The sequence below is a fragment of the Camelus ferus genome, chromosome 11 (assembly GCF_009834535.1).
Source record: "Camelus ferus isolate YT-003-E chromosome 11, BCGSAC_Cfer_1.0, whole genome shotgun sequence".
Lineage (NCBI taxonomy): Eukaryota > Metazoa > Chordata > Mammalia > Artiodactyla > Camelidae > Camelus > Camelus ferus.
The window spans coordinates 25,733,774-25,758,986 of NC_045706.1; the positions used below are offsets into that span (position 1 = coordinate 25,733,774).

General features: G+C 45.9%; 1 protein-coding gene across 1 annotated transcript; it reads right to left on the reverse strand.

Annotated features, from left to right (window-relative positions):
• Window positions 1-3,156: 3,156 nt before the first annotated feature.
• Window positions 3,157-18,476, reverse strand: SCD (stearoyl-CoA desaturase). Its single transcript, XM_006182922.3, has 6 exons — window positions 18,007-18,476; window positions 17,200-17,482; window positions 13,208-13,338; window positions 11,560-11,765; window positions 9,879-10,111; window positions 3,157-7,127 (listed from the first exon to the last, which is right to left on the reverse strand). Exons 1-6 carry the CDS (start codon window positions 18,031-18,033, stop codon window positions 6,928-6,930), a joined length of 1,080 nt encoding a protein of 359 aa, XP_006182984.1. The 5' UTR covers window positions 18,034-18,476; the 3' UTR covers window positions 3,157-6,927.
• Between the last annotated feature and the right edge of the window lie 6,737 nt (window positions 18,477-25,213).

The following is a 25,213-nucleotide window of genomic DNA, read 5'->3' on the forward strand; positions in this document are numbered from 1 at the left end:
TCCTGGTCACAGAGTCCTATTTGTGGAAAAGGCAAAAGCAAAAAGGCAGAGCATGACAGAGGGGTTCCCACTGCCCAGCTTTGTGCCATGATCATCTTTCTACTAGAGGTGCAGCTTCTCCCACCCTCCACTCCAGGGTAAAGGGAAGTCTGTGGGGACTGGCTTTCTTGGAAGTAAGAAGGAGGAAAGGAAAAAATGGGCACATATTAAGAATAAAAGGTGACCTCACCCGTTGCTGGTGGGAATGTACAATGCTGCAGCCACTGTGGAAAACAGTTTGGTGTTTTCACAAAGAGTTAAACATAGACTTGCTGTATAACCCAGCAACTCCACTCCTAGGTAGAAACTCAGATGCATTGAAAACAGGTACTCAGTGACTTATACACGAGTGTTCATAGCAAAACTATTCACAGCTGTCAAAAGGTGGAAACAGCTTAAATAGTCATGAGCAGATGAATAGAGAAACCAAGTCTGGTATATTTATACAATGGAATATTATTTGGCCATAAAAAGAAAATGAAGTACTGGTACAGGCTACAGTGTGGTAACCCTCGAAAGCATTATGCTAAGAGGAGGAAGCAAGACATAGATGGTCATATATTATAGGATTCCATTTATAGGAAACATCCTGAATAGGTAAAGCGATCGCAACAGAAAGCAGACTCGGGGTTGCCAGGGCCTGGCAGGAGGAGAGGAGATGGAAAGGGGCTGTTGAAGACGTACAGCCTTCTTTTGATCTGATGAAAAGCTTTTGGAACTGGATAGAGGTGGTGCTTGTACAACGTTGTGAATGAATGAAATGCCACCAAACTGTTCACTTTAAAATGGTTACTTTTATGGTATGTGAATTTTACGTAAAACATATATATAGGAAACCAACAAACAAAAAGACCCAAGGGTGAATCCTGACTGCTGTTCAGAATTGTCTAAGGATTCCAACCACCATGCTAAGCCATTCTGTGCCCTTTCAGTTTCACTTTCCTCTCATCGCTCATCCCTCTGGTCTGTCACAAAGTTCTAAAGTCTGGCATGGCCCCAGCTACTCACTGCTCCTATGGGAGCTGGCCCCTGGGCCCCTCTGAGCTGGCCTTAGCCTGGATGCAGAAGTGCCAGGAGTCAGTACAGCAGACACTTGGGCTCTGTGAGCTCTCTGTGGCCTGAGTACAGCAGGCTGGGCTGGCCCGGGTAGGGGAGGGGCAGAACTGGGTCCCCAAAAGGGACTTTCTTTGCCTCCAGCAATCCCAGTATAGAATCTCAACTTCTCAGAACCTACAATTAAGGCCTGTGGCATTTGCTCCAAAGTCAGCCTACAAGAATCATCGCTTTGCCAGAGGCATTATAAGTTAACTATAGGTCACAGAATACAGCTACCACTCCCTGTGACTTTTCACACAATTTGTTGCAGAGAGAGAATTTTAAAACAAGACATGAGCTCTTTCAATAATTTTAGCAAGCACTGATTGTTTAGGTGCAGGAGACATTTGTAAAAGAAGAAATGCCCGTAAGGATCTCAAAACATGACAGGAGGGTGCAGTATGGTTTGCAGAAGTTTAGAGGAAATGTCAAAGTCAGGTGTGGCTGAATGTTAAAACAGGGCATGGGGTGGAGTGATTTGGGTTCTTCTGGGACAGAGGACACACCTGCAATTTGACTTTGCAACCAAGCTTTGCCTCTGAGTAGAACTGAAGAGCATGGGGCATCTACTTGTATATGTGAGATTTACGGATTCCAGGCTTATCTAGTTTGTCATCTACCTCACACCCACATGGCGGGCAGTTAAAGAGCAAAGTCCTGGAGCTGGATCACAGCAGCATAGCTCACTCTCTCAAAGCATATTTTCTCTCTCAGTGAATTCAGTTACCTTGTCAGTAAAACTGGGGTGAGAATAGCACCTGCTTCTGATATGATGCGATAATGCACTGTCGAGCCCTCAGTACCATGCCTGGTTATGTCATCATGGCGTCTAGGGGTCTGGTGGACTCAGAACTTGGGTTTCCTTCATCAAAAGTTTGCAAGGTTTGTGTCAATGCATGGCCTCAACCCCTTTATCTAATAGAAAAAATGGTGCATATATGGATTTTCCCAAGGCACCTGGTATCACAAAAGTATCATCCTAGACTCGCTAGAGTTTATAGCAGCCGTCCTTTTCTCCTGTGTCTGGTGTCTTTGTCTCCAAAGGCAAAGCAGAGACTTGGAAGGAACAGTACAATTATAGAATAACAGAAAAAATGGTCCAACCTGAACATTTCAAACAAAACAGAGGGAAAGAGGTGGGAAACCAGATATTAAGGAAGTGTCACTGTCAAGTTAAGTTATTGAGGTCTGGTAAGGCCTCAATGAATATGGACTTGATTTTAGATGCTTAGAATCACTGAGGGAGCCTTGCTCCTTGTCCAAGGTGAGGACAGCCTTAAATTAGAAAATGAGGGGGGTTGGTTCTGGGGAATGTTTAAAAAGCCTAGTTATTGTCCAGGTGGCTCCTGTTAGAGGATGGTGCTTCTTCAAACTGTAAAAAGTCTTTTTCTTTCCCACGCAAAGTTTCTCAGATAAAGTAGGTAAAGCTAAAGCCTTTCCTACCTAATGATCCTGAAGCCCTCTCTGTTTCAGGAATTTACAAGCCTTCCCTCAGATTGTTTTTCCTTTCTGCCTGCTGTTGTTAATCAGCAGTTTCAGGAAGCTACTCCCCTCCTCGCCCCCCACCCGACCCCACCCTCCCAACCCCCAGGAGGAAATACATTTTAGAAGAACGACCTGGACGGGCCCAGCCTGGGTTGCAAGGTAAAGCACTGCTCTCCAGAGTGTGGCTCCTGCTGCTCTCTTCCTCGCTCAGTATCTTTATTTTGGGGCCATATGACTATGGGACACACACAGAGACCTGGGGAAACCTAGGTCCAAAGTGCCAGCTGGCAGTTAATGTGTTTGCTCTAATGGCAGCAGACTCCTGGTTTCCTGCGCCAAGGCTGAGTTTAACCTAGAGTTACCCCTAGGAAAGGCAGGGAGGGCAGGGCCGGTTACTGGGGCATGAGTCAACCATTGCAGCTTCTGCTTCTTTTTCACTCTTAAAGGTACAGGAGCAGGACATAAATAGGGTGGTAGGTTAAGTCCCAAGAGACTTTGAATTGCAGCCCAAAAAACTCCCAGACACAGGCAGGGCAATCAGATTCACTTCACTTTTATTATGAACAAACACAATCTCAGATCAGTACTACTAGCTTCAGAGTTGATATTAATAGAAATTATTCCGAAATTATTCCAAAATTATTCTTAGATCACAAATAACTACTATCCCACATAAAAAGGGAAAAATCCCACCCAATCAAGGAAAAGATATCCTGTGTATGTTTCCATGGCAATGAGTTTGCAGTCTCAACTTTTGTCTGGCTAGTTATCCACCACTTATCTAATGGGTTTATATTCCATCACTCAGAGAGAACCATATGGATTGAGGATAGCATCCAGGACACATGGTTCATGGTGGACATGGTTCATGGTGGATACTGCTACTATAAAAATACTCAGGACATAAGAGAATTCCTCTGCTGAAGGATCCCAAAATGCTTTATAAAAAGCATTAGTCACGCCTCAAAACTGCCCTTTGAGGTAGGTCAGTATTATTATTCCATTTTAACAGAAGGAAAACTGAGGCACATTATAGTTAAATGACTTGCCCAGAGTCACACAGCAAGTCAGTGGCACAGTGGTAGGAGAGGCCCTGGCCGTAACCAACTGCATTAACATTGACATGGTGCTTTCTTTAACTTTTCACGCTGACCCATTTGAGCTACACTTACAGAGAATACACTCAGGATACTAGCTAACCAGGAGAAAAAAGTTTCCATTTTAAATGCTATAACCATCTTTTAATCTAAAAAAAAGAAATTATAAACCAAATACATTCAGATTCCTTCCACCCTCCATCAAATGCGGGCACTTTTAATAAAAACAGCCCTACAGAAGTTTCCAGAAGGGAATCCTGCAAATAGCTATACTGATCATTCTCCAGTCAGGCCCCCCTTTCTCCCAGCCACTTCTGCAGGCTCTCAGGTGCAAAGGACCTCCACAGAGGGAGAAAGGAGGGAGCAAGAGCAGGCTCTGACGCAACACTGATAAGAAAAGATGTAAGGCACCCTGATAAGTTGTCAGCATGCCTACAAAGCAAGGACTGTTAGAAATTCACACTCCATCAGATCTGAGTTTCTGGGTCATTAATGCGTCATTTGAATTCAGCTTTAGAATCTTGAAAAAAGGATTCCTTACTCAGCAGACACCCCCTCGCCCCACCTACATGTCCACATACACACTGGGGCCTTCGGCCTGATGAGCCCATCCAGCCTTGCGTAGAGTTGTGGTATGGATCAGATCCATCAACACAATCAGAAGAGAAGGGTAGAGTTGTCTTTGATCATCAATTAGAAATCTATTCAATTGATATAGGAAGAAATGCCCTCCTCCCTTCCATCACTGGGGCTCAACCATGGACAGAATGTTTGGTACTGTACATTTCCAATCTTAAGAGAGTAAAGCCAGGCTGCTGCATTGACAACTAAGGTTACAGGGACAGGAGTGGTCCAAGGTACTCGAAACACTGATCTTGTTTTTCTCAGACCTCTTCTATACTATTGTCTGCCCTAGGCTATGTTGTGGGGAGGGCTGGTTAGTTTGTCAAACAGAGAGTTCAGTAAAGTTCATGGCCTCTCAGATCTCAATTCTCAGCCAAAGCTTTGCCGTATACCCTGGCTCCGGGGCACGGGGCCTCCTCTGGAGTGAGGCACTTTGGAACTTTACCTTTGCTTTTTGTGCTTCCCAGTGAAGACTAGGCTCCTCCTAACTCTGCAAGCATCGCACCCATCAGCTGGGAGCATTGACTCAGGTTGGGCAGGCCTACCTGAGTGAGCAGAGGCACCCAGCATGCTCTCTGGTTTGACCCAGACAGAGGAGACTGAAAACAAACCCTCTTTTGCTCCGTGGCTGGCTCACTGACACAACACGAGCATTTGGCTTGGCTGTGCCTCATGAGAGAGAATGCCTGTGCTCGGGATGTTTCTAGCAGGATCTGCCAGCCTTGTCTTGAGTTATTAGTGTGGCCGAGGAGCACAAGGGTGTAGGTGGAGACTCTGGAGGCCAAGTGAAAGTGGCAGCTAGCTCAACTTTATAAAGAGAAACAGTGGTTCAGTGACCCTGAGCATTCTGTCTGTAGGAGAGGGAGCTGCCTCTGAAAACACACAAAGGAGGTGTGCCTGTCCAGAGAAAGAAGAAAACATCAGGGAGGAGATAGAACTGGCAGGAGAAAATGGACAGATAGGGCAGGAATCAATAGTCGGGGTAGTTAAGAGATTCCCACCTCACCCCCCAGGCAGTCCTATACTTTAGGCTAGGAGTTAACAGAAGGAAAGGGTGAAAGGGTTTGACACCGTAGGGAGAAGCCTTCTAGTTTTCACTCATTCCGAGGGAAACTGGAATGAATGAATGGGCCCAACATCTAACTTGTTTGTATAACCAGCCAGCTTCTGTATTAGGGCACCCAACACCTTACTCAGTAACCTTCTGAATCCCCCAGCAACATGTGTTCTCAGAGCCCTTCTCTTGTAATGTTGTCTCTTAGAAACTGCCTACAGACCCTGCCCCTCAACCTCTCCATCTCCTGTCCAGCAGTGAGAGGAAAGCAGACAGATCACCTAATTCTTCTTCATCTTCAAAGCCTCCCTCTCCTTTAGAGGAAAATACTCCAAGTGAATGATTTTAATATTCCAAGCAAAGTACGTGTGTGTGTGTGTGTGTGTGTGTGTGTGTGTGTGTGTGTGTGTGTATCGTTATGTTTGACCCAATTCCACTGCCTAAAATCCTCTTTTTTGGAAGGCATATATGTTCACCACTGTCCCACCAAAGCATCCCTTCTTTGGCTATCTCAAAATGCTGCAGCCACCTTATTACTATGAGGGGAGTTGACCAACAGCCCCAAGATGGCAAAGCAGAAAGATGAAAGAATTGTGACGATTCCATAAGCTGCCGCATTCATCAATTCTGGAAACAGCCAAGCTGAAGATTTCTTGTTAATATGGAATAAGAAATCTTCCTACCATTTAAGAAGAAGAAGAAAAAGATTCTTCCCCAGCAGAGACCACTTTTACCAAAAACTAAATACTTCTTTATCTGCAGCCTAAAGTATACTGGGACGTTGAGATTTGCTTTTGAGTTTGAGCATTGCTGAGCTCTACGGCCGTTCCCTGGGCAGAGTCAGGGGAGAAAGGCGGCGTGCTGTGTGGTGGGGCTTGAAGCTCTCACTGGGCAGGCAGCTGGGTGTCTGGTCATAACAGGAGCTTCATGCCTTGTTTCCTACCTCACCTCATCCTCACGTATCCATCATACCATGAATGCTAACTCTCTCCCCTGAAAATTTACCTGCTTTCAAAGCTGTGCCAAAATACAGTTATTTTTCCATTTCATCTAGAAAAAGCCTAGGCTGAAGATAATTAACAGGGGCCTTCCCAGAAGATGTCATATCTCTAGCTTGAACCACCCACCTTAAAGCTCAGGACAGCTCCAGGAAAGAGTTATCCTTTGGACTCAAGGAAGACTGTCTAGGCTTTGGAAGCTGGAAACCCACCAATGACTGACCAGCTGCTTGCCTGGGAGGCAATGGGGGTGGGGGGGAGAGACAGAAAGAAGGTGATAGGAACAAAGCAAAGAGAAGGACAATAGGACTAGAAGAGAGAGAAGAGAAGAGAAGAAATAAGAATATTAGCTTAGCATCATGAAGGCAGACTTGTTGGCTCTCAATTTTAAAAGAAATTTTAAAAGAATACTGTACTGGAATGGGTTAACATCATCATCTTTAGCATCCTGGTAGCATTATTCAGTAGTTAATAAACAGAACATTAAACCTCTGCCCAGCTGGCTTTTGGAAGAGGAGCCCGAGGGACCCCAAACTCAGCCACTCTTGTAGCTTCCGTCTCCAGTTCTTTTAACCTTGGCCAAGATGGCAGCCTTGGATACTTTCTTCCGGTCATAAGCCAGACCAAGGGCAGCCATGCAATCGATGAAGAACGTGGTTGGGTTGATGTGCCAGCGGTACTCACTGGCAGAGTAGTCATAGGGAAAGGAGTGGTGGTAGTTGTGGAAGCCCTCACCTGGAACAAAAGTGGAGAAAATTAAGGAGCTACACTGTAGATTGCTGATTTCCTGATCTTGGCAGACTGATTACCTAGCAGAGTACCTCAGACTTAGTAGAAATTGGCTGTTGTGGAATGAATGAATGAATGAACATAGTTTTTCCTAACTTTTTTTTGGGGGGGTGGTACCTTTATTTATTTATCTTTGGAGGAGGCACTGGGGACTGAACCCAGGACCTCATGCATGCTAAGCATGTGCTCCACCACTTGAGCTATATCCTCCCCCCTAGTCTTTTCAACTCTGAACCAAACAGATCCCCTCAGAAGCATCTTAAGAAATGACAGGGTAGATGCTGGTTGCCATAGCTCTCTGGGAGCCTCTGTGGGAGGAGGACTGCCCATTTCCCTGAGGAGAGATGACTGGAGAGAGGACTAGAAAGAAACTGCTGTTGCTGAGAATGGATTTTAGATGGGACAGTTTCAGAGCTTCACTAAATATCGGTCTGACACCCTCAAGGCTCTCCATTGTATGTGCAAGTGTTAGGGTGGGGAGAGGAGAGAGCCCAGAATGAAGAACTTTTGCTATGTTTTTTACAAAGGTGAAAAAGGAGTACACCTTTCCCCACTGCACTGGTACTATCTCTAGGCATGGAAGGTACCAACAGAATTAGGCAGCAACAATCAAAAGTCAGAAGAAAGTAGGCCCAGCCCAGGGGCCTGATTCAGAGTGGATTGTTCTGGCTTCTAATTCTTTTAACTTTAACCCTGGTGCAGAGGTGATGTCGATAAAACAGAAGATCTCAGAGGGAACAAGAATCAAAAGGCTTAGGTATTCCCTCCAACCTCGAACAACCTGAAATGAGCAGTTCACTTGGATGGACAGAGGAAAATCAAAGAAATTCTCGATTCAGGATAATTTTTGTAAAGGGTAGAATCGTGGAAACTCCACAGACAGAGAGTTCTCCAACATTTGGCAGGATCTTCTTTCTGAACCCCCTTCAACAATAACAATACCAGCCCTTATAAGGTTGGGGTAAAGTCGGGTGGAGAATAGCTAGTAAAGGAGCAAGTCCAGCCCTTTGAAGATGAAAGGGCCCCAGGAGAGCAGTGAACTCAGTAGGAGGGTGAGAGGACCCTAAGGCTAAAGGTACCGAAGGAGGATTGCTCATTTTCATAACTGACTTTGCAGCTAGGCTCTCTTTAGGCACTAGCCAGGCCGGTACTCATCAAGCTTAAAACAGAATCAGACACACACTTGTTGCCAAAGGAGAAAAAAAGAGAAGGGAGGTAGAGATAAAAAAGAGAGTGGGTGGAAGGATAAGACTTTGCAACTGGGGCAGTGAGATACAGCCCAAGAGAGGATCAAGGGGGGAGGTCAGCTTTGGCAGAGAGAAGATGTGCGTGTGACTTGGGGGAGGTAATTCAAGAAGAAAAAGATTCGAATGGCAGAGAAGCCAGCTACCAGAGAACAGAGGGTGAGGCGATAAGGGGGAGAACCACAGGTATGGGGGAACGATTGATAACTGAGACAAAGGAAGATACTGGCAGTCACTTTGAATGGACGGTCATAAAGAGGTCGGGAATGGGGAAGATCCATTTGCAGTTAAAGACCAATCTCATTCCAGAAACTTCTAGAGTGTTTATAAATTTTCTGTGAAAATAGACTCTATGATTGATTTCTAACATGGTTCAGAATAAGAACATGTACAAAGGTGGAAGGTCCCTGAAAGGAAGGGAAGATGCATAAAGGTTAAAAGGAGATGGGGGGAAAAAATGCCTTTAGTACAGAGAGTAAAAAAAAGATGGTCCGAGTTGAGAATATAAAGGAAGATTTTAGAGAAAAAAGTGAATGCCAGGCCATGGTGCACATAAATGTGTGGTGCGGGGAGGTTGCCTAGATATGCTGGATGACCAACAGCACTGATCACTAGTGTGGAAGAGGCTGTGGGGTTTGCATAAGGAAAACTGACTCCAGGCCTTAGTCAAGATCTATATTTAGTTCAAAAGAGAAGCAGAAAAAAAGTGCAGACAGATGGTAGAACCCTGTTGTCTTCAGCTCTGGCCACTGGAACTGGAATGATAGAAATAAATTCTTGAATAGTCGGCATTAGATCAGTGAACTTGAGTTGTGATCAAATGAATGGCTTTATCAGGAGTTTCCTAAGCCATGCTGAGGGGAAAGAGTTCCCAGAACAAAATAGCAGCAGAAGACAGAAAAATAAAGGATAAGAGATGAGAGTGGTAGGTGGTGATAAAGGGCCACAAGCAGTTGGTTTGATGACCCTCAGACTGGCATCACCAAGCAATAAGGCATAAATAGAGCAAGGTGATGAAAGAGAAGCTTATTGGATTAAATGACAAGTGTTTGTTCTACATGTTGTCCAGCATGTCGAAATATAAAACACTAGGCTTACCAGCCACCCAGATGATCCTCCTGGTCTACTTATATGTATTCCCTACCCCAAGCAAGACCACCACCCAGCCCAGAGATGACTGGAAAAAGGACAACTCAAAGGAGCTCATCACACACAACATCTGGGGGTTATTTGGGAACCTGGAATCAAAGGCATTGCTATTTTTTTACCCTTTTCTCTTTACATAGGACTTATCTCACCCTCAAGGATTTTCTAATATGCCCCTTAGTTTTATGGTGGAAATACAGCTAGAGAGGGGTCATAAAACAGGCTAAACTGGTTTTTCCTCACTCCTAGCCTAATATCCCAACCAACAGACCACTTGATGTGTTCTTTCTGTGGACTGCAGACTTACCCACAGCTCCCAGTGAAACCAGGATATTCTCTCGGGGGTTAATAGTCTTGTCGTAAGGGCGATATCCGTACAGGTGAGCAGCACTGTTCACCAGCCAGGTGACATTGAGCACAACGGCGTAACGAAGGAAAGTGGCAAGGTACAGGCTGTGTTGAAAAGTTTCACCCCAGAAATACCAGGGCACGAGTGTGGGCATGATGAAGCACATCAGCAGGATGCCGGGTTTATAGTACCTACATGGAGAGATCACACGCCTGGTCAGCAGAGACAGGACTCTGAAAACCTACCTGATTTTCCACTCTCACAGGGTTGGGCTGTCTCCTTCCTTCTACACTGGTGAGTACAATGTGGCAGGAAACAGAGCAAGAGGGAATGGGGTGGGAAATCTTTTGAGAATTATCATACTTTTCAGATGAGGTCATGAGGGTCAATGACTTTTCTAGGGTCATACCACCAGGAACCGGTGGAGCAAGGATTGGAATGCTTTGTCTCCTGACTAAATCTATCGCTCTTTTTTTTTAACTGCAGCATAATACCCTATTGGTTAAAGAGGTGAGGTCCAAATTATAGACTAATGTACTGAGTTCTCCTTCCCAGGTTTTCCCATTCTGCCTTTGGGCTCCTTCCTGTCTGTCAGTGCTCTGTGCAGAATCTATGTGTAGTATCTTGCCTCCATTTCCTGCTAGCCACCCTCTAAGCTGTCCTCTTCTTTTCCCTCAGCAAGGCACACTGAGTGTCCTGGACGTCTGCAGGCCTGTCCCTCTGGAGGCCCTGTCCCATTCCCCCAAATGGAGAGCAGGCCACTGACTCCCAAGGGACTGATTGCCTGCATCTCTTCAGCAGTCAAGTCTGATCCGCTCATATCATTAGCATTCCCTGCCTCCAACTCCTCTCCATTCTTCCTTCCACTTCCCCGGCACCAATCCCCATTTTCCTGACTTGTCACCCCGCTTCTCACCTCAGTGGCTCAATGGCTTCTCTCACCTATTCCGAGAGTCACCTTTCTAAAGCACACCTCTGACCATGCGACATTCTGGCTCAAAAACCTTTCCATGGTTTCCTACTGCCTGGGTTCAGTTAAGCCCTGCCTGCTTTGAAAACTCCGCAAGAATGGTATTGGTCTCTCTAGTCTTATTTCCTACCACACCCTGTACTTCAAGCAAAAGGACTCTGTTGCTGGAACATGCTTCCCACTTCAGCTCATTCTTTGTTTGCTCTGTCCCTCCCCCCCGCCCCCACACACCTGTGAAAATCTCTCCCCATCAGTGGATTCCAAAGCTACTTTCTTCACAAACCCTTCCCTGATGTTCCCCACTCCACGATCTCCCTCCCCTTGGTGACTCTCATGGGTATAGAAAATATTTTGCCACCTATCAAAGGTATTTGGACCCTTGGCTTGTCTCTCCTCTCCCCCATGGGCTGCAAACTCCTCAAATGTAAAGACTATGACAACATTCAGCTTTGTATCCATCATTGTCCTAGGTCAACAAACATTTGTTGAATTTAATTGGTTTAATTAAGAAAGCTGAGAGAGAAAGAAACAACAACAGTCTAAGGCTGTGGGCCCTTGGGCTGTTAAAAATTAGGGTTTTAAACTCAGTTTCTCAGCTTATTGTTGTTGTAGGAGTAAAAAGGGGTCCCCCGAATGCCAGGTGCCCATCTCCATCATGGCGCCACTCACCTCCTCTGGAACATCACCAGCTTCTCGGCTTTTAGGTCAGACAAGTCTAGCAAACCACCTTTCTCTTTGACAGCGGGGTGTTTGCGCACAAGCAGCCAACCCACGTGCGAGAAGAAAAAGCCTCGTCGGGAATTGTGGGGATCAGCATCTGTTTCCGAAAACTTGTGGTGGGCGCGGTGGTCTCGGGCCCATTCAAAAACGTCATTCTGGAGGGACAGAGAAGAGGAATGAGGCTTGAGGAGAGACACCCTCTCAGGGGATGCCCACGTGAGGTGTCTTCAAGAGCCCAGGGCTCAGCCCAGCCTCACAGAACACCCAGGAATCGAGGCTCCAAAGGAGGAGTTATAGAGTTGCCTCCTCTCTTCCCCCAACTTGCCGCTGAAGCTTAGGTGGAAAAGCAACTTAAAGCCTCAGGGGCATTTGAATAGGGCTGCTGCTTGAGGGTTACATGGTGGGCAGAATGGAGGTAGATCAGACAGAGCTCAGAGAGTTTCATCAGGAGAGAACACTGCAATTCTTCAAGCAAGAAATCGTGGCAGAGGTCTTCGTGGGCTGCCTAATTCCCTGGGCGTGGAGAATAAGAGGCAGGCAGCCTTGTGACCAAGCGTCCCAGTCAGTGGCTGAAGCTATGGCCAGCTCCATTCTGATGCCTTGGCAAGAGACAGCTCATACAACTTAACAAGGCCAGACACATAAATCATGATTTGACATTTCCGAAGGAGCTCTGGGCTCCTCTGGGGCCCTTTGTATCCCTTAGAGAGGGTTCCAATATCTTCCTCCTTGTTGCCCTACAGGGACAACATCAAAAAGTGTAAAGCCCTATGGCCGAGGTGATCATGTGACTGTGGGATATTGCCATGACGAAGGGGACCAATTTCCTTCTTTTTTCCTCTTGCTTCAAGCTAAGCCCCACACTACACGTCATCCTTTGCTCATTGCTGCTGCTGAATAACTGTGAGTTCTCACCCTCCAAATCCCTTCATTCTATCTGTTACAAACTTTCTGCTTCAACAAACCTCAATGCTTGACTTAGGCAGCCTGGCAGCCCAACATAGGACTATAATGTTGGTCTACCTAAATGCTCAGTGACACTATTTCCCCATCTGTGAAATGGGAATAATAATAGTATCTACCTCCTAAGATGGCTGTGAGGATTTAATGGAGTAATCTACGTCAGGGGCTTAGAATAGTGCCAGGCACATACGCAGCACTATGAGTGTATGTTCTTCTTACCTGAAAACAACAGAGTTCATGAATGTGTGAAACATTAACTTCAACCCCACTGTGGTGAAATAAGACATTCACCTAAAAGAGTGAACTTATTGTCCAATGTATGCCCAGGAAACCAGGGTCAGTCCCTACCTCAAGCACTTCCACAACAGCCAAACTGCGCGATAACAGGGCATCAAAAACGATCCAATACACTGCGAGTACTTCCTCTTTATCTCCTATTTCCCTTTTCCAGCGACTCAGAAATATGCTCATGTTTTATGGCTGTGAGGACTGAGCCTGGACTTGAGGTGACCGTAAGGAGAGAGGAAAGTGAAGTGGCTCTCCAGGTGCTGCTCCTCTCTAGGCACCGATCGCCACCATTCTGCCCTCGTCGACAGAGTGAGGAAAGAAGAGCTGAGCACAGCTGGCTTCTTACCTGGAATGCCATGGTGTTGGCAATGATCAGGAAGACCCGCAACGGCAGCCGAGCTTTATAAGATCGGTGACTCCACAGGCGATGAGCTCCTGCTGTTATGCCCAGGGCACTTATTATATAGTAGAAAAGCACTGCCGGGAGAAGACATAGTGGGAGTCACTAATTTGGGAAAGCATTTTCATGATGTTCTCCCCAGGTCAGAGTCTGTGTGTTCTAATCTCAGGCTTCTGGTAAGACGCTGCTTTACCCTGAACTTGATGGATACCCTGATCTCTTGGGCCTCTTTGATTTTACCACTTGAAAAATACCATCACCTCCCATCCTCCCAACCTAGGAGCTGGAATAAGCTTAGGAGTTCCAGGAACTTCAGAAAGGCAGGATGGAGAAGAGAGCTCTCACCCCTCCCCGCCGCCACCAGCCACTTGTCCTTCTCAGTCATGAGGGATGTTATCCCAGGTCTCATCTCCTCTGACCTTCAGCTCACCTTCTCCAACATTTTTTGGACCACAGACCACTCCTACAGAGCTTAAGACCCATAAGCAAGGGTAGTATTAAAATATTTAGCAGACAGTATGGTTTGGGCACCAACAATTTGGGGGACCCTAGATTCTAGGGGACTTTAAGGGGGCTTAGGACTAGGGCTACTGACCCACTGGTACAAAAGCATTTCAATCTTTTAGCAGGCATAGAAGGGGAAAATTCACCCTGCACTTAAGTCATATCTGCACAGTGTCTTAAGCCTCACCAAAGATTTTATATTCCCAGATTCACTGGATACCCTGAATGGGGTTTAAGAGCCTTACCTTGCAGTTGAAGAAATACATGCTCAGAGAGGTTAAGTGTTTATCCATGGTCACACAGCTAGTAAGAATTGGAGCCATGGTGTGAAACAAGGTTTTCTGTTAACAAGCAGTTCGTGTTCCTGAACTCTGGCATGAGTATGTATACCATCCACCTCCCCAAGATATGCACACAGTTCCCGCATCTCTCTTTTGCCAGGTCCTTCCTTCAGCCATACACCCTCCGTCAAGGCTAATTCTAGACAATGGGACAGGCTCAAAGCTGTGGGTGGAGCACCCCAAGGCTGTCTTGCCTCACCTTCCCGGAGGCCTGCAGCCCCGGGGGCGCCAGATAGTCTCTAACTGGGAAGTGAATAGCTGGGTGTACCCACCTTCCCCTGTTCAGTAGCTCCAGCAGGCAGAGGCTGGGGCCTTGGTAGAGCAGTGACTGTTGACAATGTTTCATTCCTAGGGAAGCAGCTAGAAACAATGGATCCTCAGTGGCCACTGAACTTAGTTGCTGTTGGAGACACCACACATTGCAACAAACTGTCCTGTGTTCTTCACCAGCCACAGATACCAGTTTCCTAAACAAGCCCCCACCCTGCCCATCTTCCTCTACCCCATCCTGTTCCCCCTACAGGATCGGGAAGATAGCCATGGAGCCAGAGTCCGTCTCAATGAAAGTTCTACCTGTAGCCCCTCTGGACTGGATTAGGGCCCCAGGTGGTTTGCTGGCCTCCGATGCAGCCTTTGTCTGCATTTGTACCTGGATAAATGACAGCTGAGCCAAAGCCTGCCAATAACCAAGGGCGAAGAAAAATGTCTTTGGCACAAAAGAAGAAGCACTCAACTCAGAACCAAGGAAGCTACTGGGGTTGTTCCATGCCGCAGAAGACCCTGGCAAGTTGACTCAGAAAGCACAGAAGATCCTAGCATGAACAGAGGAATTGGGAAAAGCACGCAAGACCTCTGGTGCCTTCTTCTATCAGCCCCTCTAAGCCTATATAATAGAAGGCCTTGTGTCAGTTGGAAATTCATTCTCTATTAAAGTCCAGATTGATAGTTAAGCAAAACCTCATAGCTATAGCCATAAGAGACTGGAGAAGTTTTGCCCCATGGCCCCTCAGGGGCCAGAGATAACTCTGCTGCTCTTCCCTCAGGGCTCTTCCAAGACACACTCAAAATTGCTCAGTCATGAGAAATACTGGAATCACAACCATTTGCTGATTTAACACTGTCCTTAGGGATAAAACAAGAAAAGGTGAAGTCAAGCTCCTGAACTCTGAAGGTGAGACCTCTGACCCTCCCCCCAACCCCTCTTGTTCCTTAAGGCAGAGAAGTTCTCATATCCCTTACCAAATTGCTCATTCCGTCAGCTAAGCCATCCACTGCAGGGCCCAGGGACAGGAGTGAAAAAGTCACCAGTCTCTGCATGACATGTTTCTCTGTCCAAAGGCACAGCACACACCCATGGGCAGGGCCCCGAAAAGGTAGCAGGCACAGCCCTGGTTTTGGGTTCACATTCTGCCTCCTGCACTAGCAGCCGATGGGGAAGAGCGAAGCAGCCAGTCTGGCCAAACTCTGGACTTAAAGAGGCTACTGGGACTCCTGAGGCTGGAAAGGGCTTGGAAGTGACTAAACACTTTGTGAAGACTCCTCTATTGGTCAGAAGGGGTAGAGAGAGGAGTCCACAGTCTCCCTGGGGAATCCTTGCCCCTGCTCTTGATTCCTTATGCTGCAACTGAAGTTCTGCTGGGTTCTCAGAAGGGCTGGAGAACAAATGTCCCCTCCGCTCACAAATATAAGAGCCTGTCCTGGTCTATAGATGAACTGATTTCCTGCACCTGGCCGGCCCCACCAAATGACCCATGTGTAACTTAAGGAGCACCCTTTCTAATCTTAAAAAAATAAAAAGTACTGTTGTCCCCAGTTTGTACCTGGAAAAATTGAGAGAACGGATCTACCCAGATGCATTTCTCTGCCTGTGGCATCAAGAGGATTTCCTAAGACAAAGCTCCACGGACCAGATCTACCATCTTTAGACCAAAGAGGTCCTGGAAGACTCAGGTGAAAGTAGGCCTACCAGCTCTTCTACTACTAACCACCCTCCAAGAGCGCAGCCAATTTCAAGCAGCCCATGCCTGAGACTGCTCTAGAAACCCTCAAGTTGTTTTCTGGAGAGGGAGTTCTGGCCCACCCCGCCTTAAGGAGTGGCAGTATGGGGCCCCTGGGTCTTTAGAGTTCCCTGCTCTCCCTTCCCAAGTCAGACTTACGGTGACAGAGGTGGAAATGCCTGCAGAGCGCATGTGTGTGTGCAGGGGGCAGGGCCCTGCTGTCAGCCAAAGCCCACGGATTCCTGAAAGAGCTGAGCTAAGGCAGATCAGGGACACATTGGAGACTGTCTCCCTACTGCAGCAGCCTCAAGGCCAGGGCTGCTCAGGGCTTTCTTTTCTGGTCTGGCCTGGCCTTCCCGGGCAAGGAGGCACTTCATGGCATCAGGAGAGAGGGGCTAATGGGACCCGAAACACTTCTTCAATCTTATTTCATGCCAAGAACATTTTGTTGAGTGGCATGTACAGTTCCCTGGAGAGCTACGTGGAGTCCTAGAGCAACCCATCTTGGTAATCTGGGTTATGCAGGAGCCTTCTTCATCTTTCTGGATAACTAAGCAGCCTGATTGGGCCACAGATCAGGGCAAAATCATTTCATGAATGACCACCTCTCTCTTTCTCCCTCTTCTACTAACTCTCTTCTTGAGTAGTTTCTCTCGCTATCCCATGACTGTGTTCAGCATATACCCCCTAAAGCCACTGGTCTAGTCCCATGGTCCCATGCCTTCTAGGCAGGGTCCCTGATTCTTTCGTGGCTGGCAGGGCTGGAATAAGCAGTCAAGCAAATGACCTGAAACAGAAAAGCTCTTTCAGGGAAAGCAGACTCTCTGGCACAGGTCTACTCACTTTAAAGCCTGCAGCACATGGTCTCAGTGTTCCCTCCCCAACACCTAAATTAAAGGACCCCCAGAACTGACACTCCTGCATCCCAAACCCCCTAGGCTCTGTTCCCAGCCCACCCAGCCTCTCATGACACCAAAGTGAAGTGGCTGGGAAAGCCTGCCCTGGAGGCGCTGGTGTTTTTATGTAAGATCCTACTTTATTAAAAGAGTGGAGAGAACCTGGGGTACTGGGTCAGGAGGACAAGGAAACCTCTTACCCCAGCAGAAGGTGTAGAACTTGCAGGTAGGGATCAATGTGATCCCATACAGGGCTCCCAAATGCAGCAGACCCATGAGGATGATGTTTCTCCAGACATACACAACCTTGGGCTTTGGGCCCTCCTTATCCTGGTAGCTTGGGTCATATATGTCATCTTTCATTTCAGGGCGGATGTCTTCTTCCAAGTATAGGGGAGTCTTCTCCAACTTGTCGCCTCCATTCTGCAGGACCCTGGAGGGAGGCGCTGTGATGGTGGTGGTGGTTGTGTAGGAGCTAGAGATCTGGAAGGGAGAGGAAGTGGCGAGTCAGGAGAGAGGAGAGGACACGTGGAGATAGTAGGAGCCACTTCACTCCCACAGCAAGCTGGGGAAGGGTGGAGTATAGGCACAGATCTTGCACCAATACCCAGATTAACGGAGGGCAAGGTCTATGCTAAATGGAAGTGAGGTTAAGTCTCCAGGAACTGTGTAGAGAGATTGGGGAGGAGGTTGAAACCTCAAGGTGAAGGGGCAATAGGAAGGAGTAAAACACTCGCATCCCTACGGACGCACAAAGGAAAACCCGCAAGTCTACATCCATAAAGATACCGGCACAACCGGATTTTTCTTTAAAGCTTAAAAGACAGCAGTTGGGGAACTACGTTCCCAACTTGAAATTCACATTCCCAACAAATTGACGGTAGGACAACTCGCAAAAGATGGCTATGTCCTCCGCGGGAATCTAAGCTCTCTCCTCACCGAGTCACCTAGAAGCCCAACCAGCGCCGGCGAACCCGCGGTCTGGGAGCCATTACTTGGAAGCTCACCTCCTCCTGCAGCAAGTGGGCCGGCATCTGGGCTCTCGGACACCGGGATCACTTTCCCAGGGCTGAGACTGCGGAGCTGAGTTCGGGGCAGCCCGGACTGAGCGTAGACTAGTTCCCGAGCCCTCTTGTGCTCGGCGATCCTCGGCGCCACTCTCGGAACCCTTTGCTGCACCGTGCGCGCTGGATTGGTGTCCGGACTGGACCCGCTGTGCGTGGATCTCCCCAGGTTGGGGATTTAAAGGCTACAGCTGGCAGTGGGTGACCGTGTCCCGTATTTCCTCAGACCCCTTTTATTCTCTGCCAACAAGAGGCAAAGTGCGCAGAGTTGGCTCACAGTGGGAGAGTCGCATGGGCGGGAGAGGGGAGGAGACAGAGAGCCGAGGCGTGCTGAGGGCTGGAGGCGCAAAAACTGGATGCTGCAGACACACCGCGTCTCAGCCGCCGCAGCCCTAGCCTCTGCCCCTGCCCCTGGGGAAATGCTAATAGGCTTCTGTAGACTCTGGCGCGTCATTGGCCGAAGGGAATTTGGTGCCACCTCGTCCTGCCGTTGCCATTGGCTCGGCGCAATCTGCTGTTCCCCCTGCCGCGAGCTCCTCACTCCCCCTCCCTTTCTCCTTCTCGGCTTCTCTTCCACCGGCCGCTGGGCCTCTGCCCGGCATCCTGCCGACTCGGGGGGCGCTCGGGAGCGTTCTCTCTGGGAGAGAGAGAGAGACGACCCGGTCCCGGAATGGGGGGGGCTGGGTGCCAGCCCAGGACTGGCCCCAGGCACTTCGGGAATGGATGGTCACTGGGGAAGTTTCCCGGGAAAGAGTGGGGAAGCCAGGCGGGCGACCACTAAGCACAACTCCACCCCCGCCTTCCCGCTTGCCGAGACGCGTGGGAGGGGAGACGGCATGCAAGCCCCGGGTCGGGGGCCGCCGGGCAGGGTGGAGCCCCGCCTCCCTCCGTGGCGAACGCGCCGGGAGGGGGTGGGGGGAGTCTGTCCGCGGCTGAACAATGGCTCTGCCCTGCCCCCCGGCGGCGCGGAGCAACCCCGGGACTGCTGAACTCGCGGGTCTACGGGCGGGAGGTCGCGCACACACACGTAGATGCACAGATGTGTGGACCTGCACGCGCGCACGATGTTCAGCCACTGGGCACGCCCAGCAGGGGACGTTCACCGCCAGGCAAAAGTAAACGATCTCATCCCTGTGCCAACGCCTCCGGAAAGTATGCGGGATGTTTCGGAGATTCTTCAGATTGTCGTGTTTGTAATTTTGGAATCGCCTTCATAAGAAAAGGCAGGAAGCACAGGCATGTACTTTCTCCCAAAAGCAGGAGAAAGGACTTGTATGTGGAACAAGAATATCTAACAGGTATTGAATTATTACTGTAAGCCAATTAATTCACATTTAATACTTACTCGTGACCTGTGACCCTGTGAGGTGGGGAGTCCATTATTCCTCTTAAAGATGAGAAAAGTGAGCTATGGAGAGATTAAATAACTCGCCTATGGTCACAGCAGACAGTAAGTGGTGGAGCTCGGAGTTGAACCAAGAAATGTGATGACAGAACCCAGGGTCTTAATTCCTGCTCAGAATTCTTGGTCCCTGAGATTTTCTGACTCCACTGATCTGTACCTCATGCCCCTGCCTTTTCTGGGGCTGTGGGAGCCTTACCATGAGAGTAAGCTGGGAACCAGGCAGGCTGTGCATCCTTCCAGCCTCCTGCCACACCCGTTCGTCCCCAAATACTGTCCCAGGACCCTTCCTCTGGGAAGAGGAGAAAGTGAGGAGTTCTGTGCCCACGACAGGCTCCTCAGGAAGAGGGCATCTGGGGATGCCTGGAAGGAGAACTAAGGAGCTCCTTAGCTGGCCACCAGTCTTGGGTTCAGGGCAACTCCCTGGCCAGTCACCAGCCACCTCCATTCCAGTCCTGGCTCCCCGTCCAGTGCAAAAATTCTGAATGAGACTAGATGTTTTCAGATGTGGAGAGCTGGTCTCATCATGGCTCAGAAACGCTCGACGTGTGGAAGAGACGTCTATGGACAGCTGTTCCTCTCCAGGCTCTGCCTGCAATGTCTGGTTTGCCTAATTCCTTTGCCAACTAGAGGGTTATTCTTCAAGGGAGAAGATTCAGTTTCTTTTGGGGTGTACCTCTGATTGTGGCCAAAGGTGGCTTTATGACTGAGACCAGCTTTCTTTCTCTTTAACTGTCCAGGTATATTTGAGCTTGTTTCCTCCAGATCCTGGACTTCATCAGGGAATACGCTGAAAAATCAGAGTTCCTGGAAACTGCCCTCCTCGCTTAGGTTCTGGTAGGTATCATTGCTGGTATAACTTAGTGCTGGCATTATTATTTAAGTCAGCTGCTAGGTCATTCATTTTCTGCCAGAGAAAGAAAAGGGAGGCCTGCCAAGACAAAAATGGAGAACAAGAGTATTTTATTCCTCTCTGAAGACAAGATGCTATCTTGTAGGGGAACCTTTGGGAGTTTAGGGAAGGTCTGGATTAGGGAGTTTCAGAGAGAAATGGTCAGAGCCCATCTCACTGTTGATGACTATGGTAGAAAGATGAATGGTTCCCTAGCTTGGGCTTCCTCCCTGAAGTTCATCTGAGGCATAACACATGGCTATGAATGTGTCTCCCACTACTTTAAAACCCTAAATAGCTTGCCACTGCCCACAAAACAGTAATATCATGGGGAAAGCATGAGCTTTGATATCAAGAAATATCAATCCGTGGCAATTTAAAAGTTATAAATAAGTATGTGATCAATATTTATATCCAATAGTGTTTATACATTGACTAAGATGATAGATATTTTAGCATATAATAGGAAGATATAAAGTATGCTTGGGAGATGGAGATTGGAGCTATAAATCTTGCTGTATGAAATGGGGCACAGGGAACCACAGCAGTTTCTGAACTTTGTGTTGATTCTTCAACTCAGGAGATGAAAAAACAGACCCTGTTTAGTCATCTTAAGTAAATAAGATGTCATTAGCTAGTAGTCACAGGTAATGGTCTCCCTGTTCTTCAGCCCTTCTCAAGTATTCCTGGATCTGGTTTTATAGGCCAAGAACATCTACAAAAAGCCTGTAGCTATTATTCTACTTAATGGTGAAATATTAAATTTTTTCCCTTAAGATAGGGAAACAAGCAAGCATGTAATCTCTTACCACTTCTATTCAATGTTGTGCTAGAAAACCTAGCTAGCATAATGGGCAAGAAAAAGAAATGAAAGGCATAAGGATAGGAGAAGAAGAAATAAAACAGTCATTATTTGCAGAAGACATAACTGTGTATATAGGAAACTTATGGATTCCACCTACCCCCCACCAGAAAAAGTCAAAATTCGTAAGTGAATTTTAAAAGATCAAGGATATAAAGTCAATATGAAAAATTATTCCATCCTATATACTATTAAAATATCAATACCTCTAGTTATCAGAGAAATGCAAATCAAAACTGCAATGAGGTATCAGTGCACACCAGCCAAAATGGCCATCCTTCAAAAGTCCACAAATGTTGAATGCTGGAGAGGGTGTGGAGAAAAGGAAACCCTCCTACACTGTTGGTGGGAATGCAGTTTGGTGAAGCCATTATGGAAAACAGTATGGAGATTCCTCAAAAGACTAAAAATAGACTTATCATATGATCCAGCAATCCCTTTCCTGGGCATATATTCAGAGGGAGCCTTAATTCAAAAAGATACATGCACCCCAATGTTCATAGCAGCACTATTTACAAAAGCCAAGATACGGAAACAATCTAAATATCCATCAACAGATGACTGGGTAAAGAAGTCGTGGTGTATTTATACAGTGGAATACTACTCAACCATAAAAAATAATAAATGCCATTTGCAGCAACCTGGATGGACCTGGAGATTGTCATTCTAAGTGAAATAAGCCAGAAAGAGAAGGAAAAATACCATATATCACTTATATGTGGAATCTAAAAAAAAAGACAAATGAAGTTATTTACAAAACAGAAACAGGCTCATAGACATAGAAAACAAACTTATGGTTATGGTGGGGGGGGTGGAAAGGGTTAAATTGGGAGTTCTAGATTTGCAGATACTAACTAACATATATAAAATAGATAAACAACAAGTTCATACTGTGTAGCACAGGGGACTAGATTCAATATCTTATAGTAACTTACAGTTAAAAATTTATGAAAATGAATATATGTATGTTCATGTATGACTGCAGCATTATGCTGTATACCAGAAATTGACACAGCATTGTAAACTGACTATACTTCGATAAAAAATAATATACAAAAATTGGAGAATGAAATGGCATCAAAAATATCACATACAAAGACTAAATTAACTAAATATTCACAGGATAGCTGATAGCTAGACTGAAAATAACAACTTTGCTGAGAGAAACTTTAAAATACTTAAAGAATTGGGGGGGAGAAATTGAGATATACTATGTTCATAGACGGACAGACAATGTTGATCTGTAGAATAATTTAATCCCTGTAAAAATCCAACAGGTTTCTTTGAAGAAATAGACAAGCTGATTCTAAAATTTAAGTGGAAATGCAAAGGGTCTAGAATAGCCAAAAACAACCTTAAAAAAAAAATAAAGAACAAAGTTGGAGGAATTAAATTGTTTTAATTAGGGCTTACTGTAAAACTAGAGTAGTCACAAGAGTGTGGTGTTGGAAAAAGTAGGAGACAAATAGATCAACAAAACAAATTAGAAGTTTTAGAAATCCACCAACATATATAAGGTTAACTGACTTTTTACAAAGTTCCTAGGTTTATACAACATGGAGGGAAAAGTCTCTTTAATAGATATTGCTGGGACAACTGGATATCTGTATAGAATACATGAAACTCAACCTCTAACTCACTCCACACACAAAAATTAATTTGAAAGGAGTCATAGAGCTAAATGTAAAACCGACATCCAAAAAGTATCTATGCAAAGCAGAGGAAAAGATCTTTGTGACTTTGAGGTAGGCAAAGGTTGTTTGGACAAGAGAGAAAAGGCAATAATTTTAGGGGGAAAAATTGATAAACTAGACTTCATGAAAGTTAATATTTTCTGATACCAGCAGGAACAATTAAGAAAACAAACAGGACAGAGAATGGGAACATATATCACAGCACATAAAGAGGTAAACACTCAATAAAAAGTGGAAAAATATTTAAACATACATTTCACAAAAGAAGGTATAAAAATGGCCAATAAATGCATGAAAAATTGTTGAACAGCACTAGCCTTAGATGTGACACACAAAGCATGGGCAACAAAAGAAAAAAAAATAGATAAATTGGAAACTTCATCAAAATTAAATTTGTACTTTAGAGGATATTATCAAGAAAGTGAAAAGACGACCCACAGAACTGGAGAAAATGTTTGCATATATTTGATATGGAACACATATCTAGAACATGCAGCATACAAATAACTCTTACAACTCAGTAATCAAAAAACAACTAACCCATTTACAAATTGAATAGACATTTCTTCAAAGAAGATTCACAAATGGTCTATAAGCACATGAAAAGATGCTCAACATTGTTAACCATCAGGGAAATGCAAGTCAAAACCAAAATGAGATACTTCATACACATTATGATGGCTGTATTCAGCAAGACAGATAATAACTATTGGTAAGGATATGGAGAAATTGGAACCCTGCTGCTGGGAATGTAAAATGGTGCAGCCACTTGTTTTGAAAACATTTTGGCAGCTGTTCCAAAAGTTAAACATGGGGTTACCATCTGATCCAGCAATTTCACTCTCAGGTATATTCCCAAGAGAAATAAAAACGTTTGCCCACACACAAACTTATACACAAATATTCATAGCAGCTTTATTCATAACAGCCAAAAAGTGGAAACAACCCAAATGTCTGTCAACTGACTAATGGATAAATATGATGTAGAGTATTTTTACAGAGGAATGTTATTCAGCAGTTAAAAAAAAAAAAAGTGCTGGTGCACCCCACGACGTAAATGAACCTTGAAAATATAATGCTAAGTGAAAGAAACCACTAAAAGAACCACATATTGTGTGAGCCCATTTATGTGAACTGTCCAGAATAGCAAAATCTATAGAAACAGAAAGTAGATTAGAGGTTACCTAAGGCTTAGGAGGGGGCAATAGGGAGTTTGGGGGTGAGGGTAGGTGGTGGGTGATGGCTAAGGAGTGTGAGGTTTCTTTTTGGGGTACTGAAAATGTTCTAAAATTAATTGTGATATTGGAGGTACAACTTTGTGAATATACTGGAAACCGCTGAATCATACAGTGTAAATTGATAAATTGTGTAGTATGTAAACTATATCTCAATAAAGCTATTTTTTAGAAACAACGAGATACCTCTGATACTAGAATGGCTAAGTTGTAAGGACTGAGAACACTCAATGTTGGTGAACATGTGGAATCACTGAAACCCTTGTACACGGCTGGTGGAAGCATGAAACCGTTCAACTACTTTCAAAACCCTTTGGCAGTTTCTTCAGATATTAAGCATGCATTCATCCTAAGATCCAGTAATTCCACTCCTAGGAATATCCTCAAGTGAAATGAAAACATACGTCCACAAAAAGACTTGTTTAAGAACATTCATTGTAACTTCTTTCGTTATAGCCTCAAATGGGCAGCATCCCCAAAGTTTGCCAAGAGGAGAACAGATAAGCAATTTATGGAAAGAATGAACTACAAACATATGCAACAACGTGGATGATTCGAGAAAACATGCTCGCCAAAAGCTAGACGCCACAAGTACATACTGACTGATTCCCTTTTTATGAAATCCAGCAACAGGAAAATCTAATGTACAGTGTGAGAAATTAAGAGTGTGGTTCCCTGGAATAGGGGGATTTGACTTGGAAAGGGGCCCAATGGAAGATTTTGGCAATTGAAATGTTCTCTTTCTTGTCTGAGGTGCTGGTTACCTGACCATATACAATTGTCAAGATTCATCAAGCATGATCTGGACATTTTATTGCATGACAGTTTTACTTTTGCTGAACTAGGAAGAGTCAGTGACCAGAGCAGAGCCCAGAAATGGAAGTCCTAAAATTTGCTTCATTCATTCATTTCAAATGCAACAGATAGTCATTGGGCCCTGACTCTAGAGCAGGCGCTGTTCTGGGAGGTGGGGACACTGGCAAAAAAGCTCCATGTCCTTACCTTCATGGAGCTTACATTCTGAAGGGAAAAGCAGTCAACAGAGTAAACAGTTACCTAATGTCA